General features: G+C 42.8%; 1 protein-coding gene across 12 annotated transcripts in view; it reads left to right on the top strand.

The window, feature by feature from the left end:
- Positions 1 to 13,030, top strand: part of nbeaa (neurobeachin a) — a 99,377-nt gene that overhangs the window by 59,524 nt on the left and 26,823 nt on the right. For 8 of the 12 annotated variants that reach the window (XM_040033289.1, XM_040033291.1, XM_040033296.1 and 5 more), the window contains exons 14-27: positions 629 to 708; positions 1,088 to 1,150; positions 1,534 to 1,631; positions 3,890 to 3,982; positions 6,561 to 6,669; positions 6,778 to 6,859; positions 7,116 to 7,239; positions 7,369 to 7,561; positions 8,433 to 9,119; positions 9,255 to 9,698; positions 10,398 to 10,615; positions 10,793 to 10,946; positions 11,422 to 11,445; positions 12,625 to 12,805. In XM_040033289.1, coding sequence (XP_039889223.1) covers positions 629 to 708; positions 1,088 to 1,150; positions 1,534 to 1,631; positions 3,890 to 3,982; positions 6,561 to 6,669; positions 6,778 to 6,859; positions 7,116 to 7,239; positions 7,369 to 7,561; positions 8,433 to 9,119; positions 9,255 to 9,698; positions 10,398 to 10,615; positions 10,793 to 10,946; positions 11,422 to 11,445; positions 12,625 to 12,805 — 2,550 coding nt within the window. The remainder of the gene's footprint in view (positions 1 to 628; positions 709 to 1,087; positions 1,151 to 1,533; positions 1,632 to 3,889; positions 3,983 to 6,560; positions 6,670 to 6,777; positions 6,860 to 7,115; positions 7,240 to 7,368; positions 7,562 to 8,432; positions 9,120 to 9,254; positions 9,699 to 10,397; positions 10,616 to 10,792; positions 10,947 to 11,421; positions 11,446 to 12,624; positions 12,806 to 13,030) is intronic. The other 4 variants (XM_040033298.1, XM_040033300.1, XM_040033299.1 and 1 more) reach the window with 1 other exon arrangement.

Here is a 13,030-nt window from a genome sequence, read left to right as displayed (position 1 = left end):
CAAAAACTTCTACTTCCCCTTCCAGCCTCCGCGTAGCCATGCCCCCCTTCACTGGACACTTGCGCAGTGGGACAGATAAATCTTAAAAGAATAATTCAATGTTTTGCTTTGCACATGACTTCTTCTTGGTTAAAACCAGAGTATTTCAAAGCATCGGATGAGGACCTTTTATAAGGGCATGCTCTTTGCCTTCTGTGAAAGTAAACTTACACGGAAAAAACTGTTGTGTTTTTTTTAGCTCGATTATCTGTGTGTAAACCACCACAGCAAACAACTCATCCAGTACCAAAGCTGTAAAGTATATACAGTGGATTACAGCGGTTGTTTGGTTTGGATCACATTTTTGTGAATTACTGCGTCTTTGCTGTAATACGTTAGATTAGTACAATCATAAAATATCCAAATTGCCACTAGAGTTAATGACAGTTATTTACAGTCATATAGCAGAGTGAGTGTGTGCGAGCGTGTTTGTGTTAACGTGTTTTTCTCTGCTCTCCAGGAAGCCTAATAAAATCCAATATCAGTAAACACCAAGGCTCAGTGGTGGGCTTATTTAGCCGATCATTATCGAGTGTAAAAATGTATTTTTAACAGGAAATTAATTTTGTGTTTGCGCGTCTTTGTCTAGATGGACCACGACCGTCCCAAAAGGAGATCATCTCACTCAGAGCCTTCATGCTCCTCTTCCTCAAACAACTCATACTCAAGGTAAAATGAGAGAAACCGATTTACCGTGATCTTCATCGCATAAGATCCAAGAAATCGCTTCTTTTTTAGCTTTCTTTTCCTATTATGTCCTCTGTTGTTTTTTTTCTCCTGGGGACTGTTGGCTTAATCTAAAATGTGTGTGTGGAGAATTGCATTATAGATTTGCAGCGTGAATAAAACACTGTAGCCTTTGTGTTTGTGCGCTCTGATATTGATTTGTTCCTGTATTTGCATGTGTGTGTGTGTGTGTGTGTGTAAGGTTGTTACTGCTTCATGGTGAAAATGCAGCCAGGAACAGAATTAATGAAGCGGTGTGTAGTTAATAAGAGGTAAAAAACAACAGATCACGAATGTTTAACTGAATGTCTGGTTTTCACAGGACCGGGGCGTGAAGGAGGACGAGCTGCAGAGCATTCTCAACTATCTACTGACCATGCATGAGGTAAATGCTAAATTCTGTATTAAAATAGACACTGAGAGAGGGCAAAAGAGGGAAACGGAGAGACTGTGAGAGCGGTTGAGTGGAGCTGGTGGCAAAATGTGCATTATAATTTGTGGGCTGAAGTTATGGTCCACTTAAACGAGTGAGTGTGAGTCAGCTTCAGTGCTGTGACCGCATGAAAAATGGAGCAACAATGAACTGAACAGAATGTTCTCTTCTGTAACAATTATATCTATTCTTGCTCTGAAATACCACCTGCTATTCTGTAATCCACCCCCTCCGCGTCCACCCTTACAACTCCGTCTTTGTCCTCTTAACCCTGTGTCCGTCTGTCCCACAGGGCTTTCTCCATCTCACCTGCTTCATCTTTCCTTTCTTTGCAGGATGAGAATATTCACGACGTGCTCCAGTTGTTAGTGGCCCTTATGTCTGAACACCCGGCGTCCATGATCCCCGCATTTGACCAGAGAAACGGCATAAGGTGAATGCTGCTCACACATCTGCATACACATTAAAAAGGTTTTACACAACACCAGAACCTGAAAAAATAAGTTTATGGTTAGAGCTATGCTGTTTGTGTCAACATAGGCATCCATATGCATCTATGTCGATATCTATATTAGTATTATATATTATTTTGTTATAATAAAACCCATGATTTATTATGAATAATTTAATTAAAGTAGATAGTGTTCATTCAGAAAAGTGTAATATCTTTCATAAATCCCCAAACTGCTGCGTCATAGGTGTTGTGTTTCTTATTATTATTACTATTTGCCTCCTTGTGCTCTTGGCAAACTTTTAAAAAAATAGGAATGGTAGATGTGGTTTATACATTAAAAATCATTCGTTTGTTTCTTGGGAATTTATTGTTTCAAATTAAAACGACAGGATGCTTTCATAAAGTTTTATAGGTGCATAAAGATTGAAAATATGGCAGTTTAACAAATTGCTACTTGGTTGCCAGGCAGCATGATAGCGTCATAATTTCAACATGCATAATTTAACTTTTGTAGACGAGTTAAATGTTAGTGTCATAAAATAAAAATTGTACAATGCTTTTAAAGGGTGATATAGGTGTATAAACGCTAAAAACTGACCATTTTAACCTGTTGGCAGGTGGCTAGAAGGCAACATGATGATGTTATATTATCTGATGTAGATAAGAACCTTCGGTGGTCTAAGATTTACCTATGTGCCAAGTTTGGTTGCTCAGCTCCTGGTGGTATAGGAGGAGTTTGGGGACAAAGAAACAAATGGAGATTTAGTATATTGTAGTAGGATATTTAACAAGTGTCTCCATAGTGTAGTGATTTACACATTTGCTTGGCAAACCAAAGATTACTGGAGAAACAAGTCGTTTTTGGAGTTGTGTCAGGAAGGGCACCTGGTTTAAAAGTCAAACACGCTGGCCCCCCCACTGTGGCGACCCCTTGTGACAAGGGAGCAGCCAGAAATAAATGTTTAAGAGCAGGTCGGTCAAATCAAGGCATACACCAACAAAAGTTCGAATGTGACCTGCTGAAGTGTGAAGATTGCAGGAAATTAGGCCATCGATGTTTGACTTTTCACTTCTGTACCAGTAAGAATTGCGTTGCAAATTGTTCAGAAAGAAAAGGACCTGTTGTCCGAAAGGTTAAATTCATCGAGCCAGAGGTCAGAATCATCATCGGGGCCTTCTTACTAACAAAGGCATTGCATTAAGGTGGTAGGTGGGCGGATGTGTTTCTTTGATTCATAAGAAGAGTTCCTTTGTAACAGCAGACTAATTGAATGTGGGAAAACTGAGATGGGATGAGCCCGACTGATATAGGATTTTTAAGATCAATATTTGGTCATTTATATATCTGACATATTGGCCAGTTTTTTTCCTAAAATTTGATATGTGTAGATATTCAAAAGCCAAATATTACTTATGCTCTGCCTGACTGCCTAGCTGGTTTTATTTGTGGTGTTGCAAACGCCTGTGCCCTCTGGTGGACAAACTGTGCAATGTCAGTATTTGTGGTTGAAGGGTGTTTCTCCCATCTCTTCTTTACTTTTTAAAGTTTCATTTATTGGATGTTATAAATCCTGATACTGATATATCAGCACCACTCTAGTAATTACCCTTGTGTCAGTCTGTTCTGTTCATCATCCATAAAATGTGAATGTTTTCACAGTGGGCTGCTTTACAGTAAAAGAAAGGGAGGGGGGGGGTGGAGAATGTGTTGGTTTTTGGTATGAAGCCCCTTTCTAAAACCAGTGAAAGATTTAGACATAGATTTAAAATTTACTCAATGGTATTAGTTTAATTGTTTAATTCAGATAAAATTCCTGTAGTTTCACATTATGTTTCTCGAGTAGCTCGAACTACGCAGCCTTTTTCAAAGACGTACCCTTGCTGTGCTTGTAATTCCCCCAAAGCACAACGACACATGGATGTCTTTTTGGTTGCTATGGTAACTCTTCTGTTGCTAGAGAGCTAGTTGCAAACTGTGGCTTGTTCCTCTTTTTTTTTTTATTTTTTTTGATGTACTGTGTGCACGCTTCTTTGAAGAAAATGCTTCAGTCAGCGCTCGTGTTGCAAACTGTGACTCTTAAGAATGTTTGCTGAGTTTCAGGCAGCAGGTGTTTACTACACAGCGAAGAACCTCTAATTTTGCTCTTGTTTTTTTGTTTGCTTGATGTTTGCTATTGTAGTAAAGAAAGATGTTATAACTGTCTCTCTGACCTGTGACTCTGTCTCACATGTTACAGGGTAATCTGCAAGCTCCTGGCCTCTAAGAGTGAGAGTATCCGGGTCCAGGCACTCAAAGTTCTGGGCTACTTCCTCAAGCACCTTGGTCACAAGTCAGTACTGTTTGCTGAGCTTTCCTGGTATATTTCCTTTGTGTGGTTTTCTGCAGCACTGAAGTGAGGGAGTACTTGATATTTTCCTATAATCCTTTTATCTTTTACTACTAAACCCCCCCCCAAAATGCTGCATCAGTGGAGGGAGATGGAGATGTGCCACGCATAGTGTAGGTTTGAGTGTGTGGAAAGACACTGCAGTAAAGCTGCAACAGTGCAGTCTCCACTGAACCTTAGAAAGACTGTTTGTTTGTGTGTACACCAAGATAATGCCCTCGTCATCATGTCCAGGCGGAATAATCCTTTTGACAGTGTGCACTGGCAGGGAGGTGGAACCTTGATGAGCAGCAGTGAATGCTGGGGGATTTATTCATCCCATGTGACAGCCGCGCCTCTCGCTGCCTGACATGAGAGCAGGCTGCCATAATGCACCTGAGCCCTGCACCGTCAGCCCCCCACCTACTTAACATCTGCTTTAGCCAAACATCCCGTAGGGCTGCCCCTTTCAGTCTACATGTCATTTCATTGCATATGGAAATTTAATATCGATCCTAATTGGTACATCAGTCTTAAATTAAATAGTAAAGCCAATCATGCATACGTTACAGTAAAGTAAAAAGTGCTTTTTCCTAATAATCTTCAAATATTCTTAAATATACTGAACATTGTCAGGTGGTATTAGATTTACTGATAATCTGATTTCTCATATTAAAAAAAGAAAGCACAATAAAAAAATCAGGGTTCTGCTATAATAACGTCTTAAAAGCCAGTGACATTTTGAATTAAAGATTATCTTACCCTGAACTTATCTAGACATTTCCCAGCAGAACTGCATGTTAGAATATAAATGTCTGATGTAGCCAGAGCAAAATCTTTAAAGTTCATGCGCTGTCCACTGTAAGAGCGATCTAGGTAGCTGTTGACTTTATATTTAAATAAATACACGTCTGCTGCTGTGTTTCTTGGGAAGGTTTTTTTCCAGCTGTCAGTCAACTCAAAGCGCAGCTACTCCTAAAAGGCAGATGGCCTACTTTAATCATGCGGCGTAATGCAGAACTGTGCGCAGGTCTTGAGCCATCCCTCAAGTCCTTAAAGTGGTCTTGAGTTCTCCAGGCTTTTCAAGTTTACCAAGTTCTTTTGGACATTTGCTGCTTTTTCAGCCATTTTCAGTCCAGTCCTTGTACCTGACCATGTTCAGCTGAGCTATCTGCAGCAGTATCTGAAAGTCATGTCAAGGAATAGGAGAAAATCCAGCAATAAACTGACACAAGACTTGGTAGATCTAGCTCTAGCTAGTTGATCCATCTACTGTTCCCTGAAACCTCATCAGAAATGGTCTCTGTGGAAGGGTGGCTGTCAAGAAGCCATACTTGAGGAAACAGGAAAAAAAAAAGAGTGAATTGTGCCAAATTACACAAGAAATGGACTAAAAATCAGTGGCACAAATGCAGAAATGCGCCAGATTTTGATCCACCATGCAATGCCACCTGGAAAGCAGCCTTAATTGCCAGAATGACAGTGGTCCCACACACTGTCAGTGCAGTGAAAGCATGTCTGGATGGGAGACTATTAGTCATGGATTGGTCTCCCCAGAGCGCGGACCTCAACATTACTGAAGTGTGTGATCATCGTGGTAGAGAACAAAATAAAAGGCAGCAAACATCCACAGAAGAGTTTCAAATGTGCTTCAAGAATTATTCTATTCCTGAAGACTACTTAAAGAAATTACAACAAATTTTGGCTCAGAATTGTACAAACAGTGTACTTCCATGTGTGTTTGCACGTTTCAGTAAATCGCTGGATCTTTTTTCCATTTTCCCTGCAAAATATAAAGAAATGTGAAGTAGCTCAAGACTTTTACACAGCACGGTAGTCGTCTTCACTGCCATCCTTCACAATAGCCTGCCAGACTCGGTAACAGCTTCTTGAGTACAGTTACACTGAATCTATAGACTTGCCTTATTATGACAGCCAGGTATATAGACGATGCTTTTATTTATAAGCCATTTTGCCTCGAGTTTATTCCATTTTTTTAAACAAAGTTGGAAGTTTGAGCTGATGTCAAAACCAATTTCTCTAAATGAGAGTATGTTTTTGGAAAATATAATTTAAAACGGCACAATAGTAGCTAAAGTGACTCATTATTTTGACTGTATATGCGCGTGTGATTAAATCCTCCAAAGGCTTTGGTCAGGAATATGAAGGCGCTTCAAGCATTATTCATTTAATTCAATTGTAAAATACTCAGAAGTTATTCATCCCTGATTCCTGAGCCTCTCAAGTTTAAACCCTCTTATAAGCACAATTTTTACCCACCGGCAAGGTAACTAATAAAAGTTAATCATTCACAGCCATATGAGCATTGCCCCGCTGCCTCCTATGGTGTCGTCGTATTGTTAATGCCTCTTGTTAATTTCTCTTGTTGGTATTCAATTCGTATCCTCTCTGGTCCCATCATCGCTGACAGGGCCACATGGTGCCACCTGCCAATATCAGACCGTCACCCGGTCAGTGACAATCAGTGTCAGTTTCAACTGTCATAAAGCCTTTACAAATGTGTGTGTTTGTTTCCCTGCAGGAGAAAGGTTGAGATCATGCACACACACAGCCTATTCACGCTGCTGGGAGAGAGGCTGATGATGCACACCAACACCGTCTCTATCACCACCTACAATACTCTGTACGAGGTAGGTGAATGTCAGTAAATATTACAATGGATCAAGCCATCGGATCTGAGTTGTTGGGATCTGTGTGTTTATAATTTAATGACTGCTGTCAATCTTCTAACCGTGCAGATTCTGACTGAGCAGGTCTGCACTCAGGTTGTTCACAAACCACACCCAGACCCCGACTCCACTGTCAAGATCCAGAATCCCAGTAAGTGCATAAGCACTTCACCTCGCATCTGTGTCTCTCTGCGGTCTTTGGTCTGCCAGTAATGGAGTGTTTTGTTTGTTTTGCCTTTTCTTAATGCGAGTAAACAAACAACAAAGCGTAAATTGAGAAGCTGACACTGCTGCCATCTTCCACTTCTTGATCTCATTCCAAATGCTTTAAAAGTATTTGCTTCTCCTTCTCTCTCATCTTGTTCTTCTCTTACCTTTACTTGGTTTTCTTTTTACCTCACACCCAGTGATTCTGAAAGTGGTGGCCACCTTGCTGAAGAACTCCAGTCCCAGTGTGGAGCTGATGGAAGTCAGGAGACTTTTTCTTTCTGACATGATAAAACTCTTCAGTAACAGCCGCGAGAATCGCCGGTAAAAAGCACACAAATCACTGTACCTGCACTTATCCAGCCGTGTTCATTAGCTCCTCACTGTGGCTTTTATTTTGAAATCAAACTCATGCTACAGCTCATCTCACATGCTGCCTGTTTTGTGCACCAGCTGCTTGCTGCAGTGCTCCGTGTGGCAGGACTGGATGTTCTCCCTCGGATACATCAACCCCAAGAACCCAGAAGAGCAGAAAATAACCGAGATGGTGTACAACATATTTAGGATCCTTCTCTACCATGCCATCAAATACGAATGGGGAGGATGGAGGGTCTGGGTGGACACCCTTTCAATAGCACACTCCAAGGTAAGAGTGGGACATGCACAATTCAATAACAGTTCCCAGTAGTCTTATTTCGTTTAGTACAAGTATAGCTTGTTATTTCGATTATGTTATTTCTGCTGTATTTTATATTTGGTGGTATGGCTCTGTCCTGAGACTTCCAAAGCCTTCCATGTACATACATGAATGCCAAAGATGGCGAGATTGGCAATAAGACCGAGCAAGAGCAGTGACGGTGTCAATAAAAGCAAACGTGACATTAGTAAAAATCAGAAACGGCAAATAAAAAGGAGGAGCTGTAGTAGAGAGGAGTGCAAAGTGGCTTGCAGATCGGTAACAACTGCAAGCAAGCTAATGGGAGATTGTCCAATAGGAGCCTTAGATAGGGCTTAAGCTCATGTGGGCTGCCACTGATGACAGCTGTTGTGCAGCACTGCCGGTTGAGCTTGACTTTCTTGTCTGCTGTTTGGCTACAAATGAGCAGATATTAATGGGGATTTTCCAGGTGCTGATATTCTGATTCAAGCTGCTTATAAGCTGTACAGAAACCTGGTGATTTGTGCAATTTGACCACTGTTATGTGTTGTTTCAACATCTTCCAGGGCCAGAATGACCCAGCATTGAGACACTTTCAGAAACTGATCACCTCTCTTTTCACTGTTCAGTGACAGAACTTTAACTCGCCCTTTTTTCTCATCTCGGGGTAAAAGTGAAGGGGCATTATGGGTAATGGTCTAATGGCCCCGGAAGGCTAGTGTCCCAGTTTTCTGCACTTTGGTGTAAATGATCTATGAGTCTCCTTTGGACTACCGTGTGGCTATTGATGTGAAGATTCACTTTTGTTAGTGCTTGTGTGCCGATAACATTACCAGTTATAATCTACCATCTGTCACAGGTGACCTATGAAGCCCATAAGGAGTATTTGGCGAAGATGTATGAGGAGTACCAGCGACAGGAGGAGGAAAACATGAAGAAGGGAAAGAAAGGCTCAGTTTCCACCATCTCCGGCCTCTCTGCCACACCTGCGCCTGTCGTCAATGGCAACTTGGAGATCGATGACAACTCCCAGACGCAGACACCTGAGAGTGAGGCGGAGTACAGCGAGGGGACCGGCGCAGACTCACGCAACCTCCTCGCAGAAGGCGCGGTGAAGAGACCTAACGGAGAAGCACTTACACCTGGGGAGCAAAGTGCAGGTCCAGGCGTGAGAGTGGAGGTCCATGACCTTCTGGTAGACATTAAAGCAGAGAAAGTAGAAGCCACGGAAGTAAAGCTGGATGACCTGGACCTCTCTCCTGAAGGTCTTGGTGGAAGTGTAGGTGGAGGAGGTGGGGGAGGAATGGAAAATGGACCTCTGGTTGAGGTAGATTCTCTCTTGGACAGTGCTTATTGCAGTGTGGTTCAGAACCTAAATGGGAATCTGGCGCCTAAAGATGACACATCTGGTTCGGGGGTTGGAATGGGGACAAACCTCGGGCTTTCAGGAGTCAGCCTGGATGATGATGGGAACATGGGTCCCCTCATCACATTGGCGGATGAGAAAGACAGTGTCCCGAGCAACAACGGATTTCTCTTCAGTAAGGTAGGATTAGTATTACTGTGCTGCCTAATCCTTCTTAGTCCTTTTTACTCTCCCAAATAATGTTTCTAAATTTTCCTCAAACCTGAAGCTGTACTGTTTTCCCTTTTTTTTTTTTTCCCCATTCATTCCTTCCAGGTTGATGAGAAGTTGCTTCCAGCTTTGGCAGCCACAGACCCCCTTGTACTGCCCAGTCCAGATCAGCCCACTCCATCCGGCCCAGCCCCAGCTCACTCCACCACCAGCGCTAGTGATGACCTCAGCCTGCTGGCCCACATGACCAGCTGCGGCTCTGATTTAACACAGACCCAAAGCCACACTACCGGGGAACTTCCAGAGGATGGGCCCTTCAAGATCCAAAGCCCTCTTGCTGACATCAGCTCAATTGCTGAGGCTGAGAGCCAGACCCAGGGAACCTCTAGACCAGATTTCCCAGAGGGAGAGGGCACAGCCGGTGCAGACGGAGAGACTGCAGGGCTTAAGACTGGAGGAGATACAGCCAGCACCACCTCTGACACAGAGAGGTCAGATGATGGGAAAGACAAGGACACAAAGAAGATCCAAACTACTGCAACCACTCAGGTGTGTTTAAGTGTGTTCAGCTGGTTAAGAGGGAGCTCCTCACATGTTGTGTACACACTGGTCAGCAAATAAACTAAGTAACTCTGCCATGAGGTGTTATCCTGCACATATGAGTGATTTTTTTTTAATTTCCTTCGCTGTATTTATCAAAATGTTAAAAAAATTATAATGTGAATGCATTAAAATAAAAATAGAAAAAAGTGTGTAATCATCCTTACAAATCGCATTAATACCTATTGTCTTTCATCTAATACCTCATGACTTTCAAGTGGCTGCAGTGCCTCATTATGTTACCCTTGCTTGTTGGAATTTTGGGTAATAAAATCACAGAAAGCTGGGGAAAGTGCTTTTTCACCTCCCCCACTGAGATTTATCCTCTCAGTTTAAGGACTGAACAAGTGAGCCACTGGTCACAAGCCTGCCTCTCTACCCTGTCCAATGTGATTTGTATTGTGATTAAAATAAACAGTTCAGCAGCAGTCCTGTTTTCCCGGCCAAAAAGCTGAGAAGCTGCCCACACACGAGCTAAGTTTCAGCAACCGATCAGTGAATGCACAATGAGAGTCTTCTGTGTTTTTTGGGGGGCTTTTTTCCTGTGGTTTTGACACCTTAAATGAAATTGAATTTCATCGATGCGTGTATGCCAAGTCTTATATTAGACCAAATGAGCTTCACTTGCTTATTCAACAACTGTTACAGGCCCTCCACGGTCGCACTGCAGCCCAGTTGGAGAGGGACCTACGCGTTGATTTGGGTTTCAGGGGTATGCCCATGACGGAGGAGCAGCGGCGTCAGTTCAGCCCAGGCCCGCGTACGACCATGTTCCGAATCCCAGAATTCAAGTGGTCTCCAATGCACCAGAGGTTGCTCACTGACCTGCTGTTTGCCCTGGAGACAGATGTGCATGTATGGAGGAGGTGAGTTCGATGCTGTGTTCGCCAGGTGTGTGTTAGTTGACCATTTTTAGTCATTTTACGCCTCGTTTTAAATAAACTGATTATGCTAAAGATCTGATTCATGTGACAGCTATATTGTGTTTTCCTGTTAGAAACGATGTCTTACTTTCAAACGGTTTGCATTTTATTCTCTTCCAGCCACTCCACGAAGTCGGTGATGGACTTTGTGAACAGCAATGAAAACATCATCTTCGTCCACAACACGATCCACCTCATTTCTCAGATGGTGGACAACATCATCATTGCCTGTGGAGGCATTCTGCCTCTCCTGTCTGCTGCCACCTCCCCTTCCGTAAGTGGCTCTTCTGCACCCCTCTGTGGTAGGAGGTAAAACTGCAGGTCGACAGCTCTTTCACAGGCCTGTTACTGGAGCGTTAAAGCCCACACAGACTTTTTTTTTTTTTTTTTTTTTTTTTTTTTTGTATGTGTGTGTGGTTTTTTTTGTTCCCCTTGCAGCACAGATCTTGTGTGCCTTGATAGGGTTATTTCCCTGAATTAACCTATAAAATCACAGTAGACAAAAAAAAAAAAAAAAGACTTATAAACGAATTTAACTCCCAATTAAACCAGTATGTGCAACTGTCAACCTAACCCTTCTTAACAATATTTAGTTCTAATCCCTTCAATTAACCGTTTTCGTTAGCTTGATAGCCTATTGTTTTAAGCGTTTTTGCATTTTAACCTTTCTTTTCCTCTCTGTGTTACATGTGTTTTGTGTATTTTCTTGTCTTTTTTTCTCTCTGTTTTTGTCTGTTTTGCATGTGCAGAATTCTAAGAGTAGTGCCAACACTGTAAGTTTGCAGTTTCTTCCTCTTTTTCTATTCTACTAATACTTAACTCTGGTTTATTAACCATTGTGACTGACACTAACCCTTGCTTGTCTGACATCCATAGTGTTTCTGCGTGTTGTGCTCCTCTGCTGCTTACCTTATATTGTCTAAATCTATTGATTTCTTAGTCTCTGTTCATAAAGATTAAGTATGTCAACCCAGTTAGAATACTATGTGAATATAGGGGGTGAAAAAGCCTAAAAAGCCACAGGGTGGATCAATAAGAAACAAAAGGGAGAAGATTATTTGGGGGGTATATAGTCTGCTTATATATTTTACGAGAGAGAGTATTTCCAAACGTCCTTGGGGGTTGCATCTGCTAAGCCTGTCCCATTTGTATCAACGCTAAAGAAGGCAGGAGGAGCCGGACCCCAGAGGGGGTCAAAGGGAGAGGAGGTGACCCCTGTTCCTGGGGGAGGAGGCGCAGGGGGAGAGGTGCGTAAAGAGCTTGAGACTCTCATCATCACCAGAAGAGCTAAGAGCACCAACCCAAGCCCTTCTGTCTTCACCTTGTGTGTCTGTTATCCCCCAAAATGTCTGTGCTCACTTGCTCTGATGAGCCACCAGATGCTTGCGCTGTCAGCTCTCCACAGCCCTGCACGTCCTGCTTACTGAAGCAGAGACACAGAAAACTACACCACTTGGTTTTGACCCCTGCAATGCTCCCTTCAGATTTTCAATGTAGTCGCACCACAGTTTGATAAATCAAGGGGCCCATAAGATATTCAAGGCTAGCCCAAGTGTGTCCACACTACTGCTGTTAATGCTAAAAACCCACACTGTCTTTGCCACAACCCCACTGTCACCATTATATGTGTGTCACCAGGCTGTACTTTGTGTTTTGTAGAACACCTCATGTTGCCAAACGTCATCATTATAAGAATGTTTTTCACTAAACCAGCATGACACTCAAGGTTGCCTTCCGTGTTTGTTGTGCAACGGCCAGCCGTGACCGTTTTGGTCCTGCTCATTGCAAGGCGCGACTGCATAGGTTTTTTTCTGTTGTTTGTTAAAATAATAAGATAACTCAGGATTTCTTCATCCCTCCTAACTTCTGAGAGCATCCAGTGCGTTGTGTTTAAGTGCCAGTTTTTCACTGAATAACTGGCGAGCACGTGTTGTGTTTTCCCTCTTTCGCAGACGGAGTTGGAGAACATCGAGGCGACGCAGGGGATGTCTTCAGAGACGGCCGTCACTTTCCTCTCTCGTCTCATGGCCATGGTGGACGTGCTGGTGTTTGCCAGCTCCCTCAACTTCAGTGAGATTGAAGCGGAGAAGAACATGTCGTCAGGAGGACTGATGAGGCAGTGCCTCCGCCTCGGTGCGTCCGAGTTGAATCTCTTCAGTGTTTATAAAATGTTTAGATGAGCTGATTCTTAGTCGAGACCAACAGTTCTCAACTACGAGGGCCGCAGGAAGAAGTGCAGGAGGAGCATGGGTGACCAGGTCAAGCTAAATTATAAGGCAGCTGTTGTGTTTTGGCAACTATCAGCTTCTGAAGGCTACGTGCAAAAAAACAAACTGCTTCATGGCCTTGTTGCATATG

Source organism: Simochromis diagramma, unplaced genomic scaffold (genome assembly GCF_900408965.1).
Source record: "Simochromis diagramma unplaced genomic scaffold, fSimDia1.1 OVJJ01000216.1, whole genome shotgun sequence".
Lineage (NCBI taxonomy): Eukaryota > Metazoa > Chordata > Actinopteri > Cichliformes > Cichlidae > Simochromis > Simochromis diagramma.
This window is presented reverse-complemented; position numbering and strand designations above follow the sequence as displayed.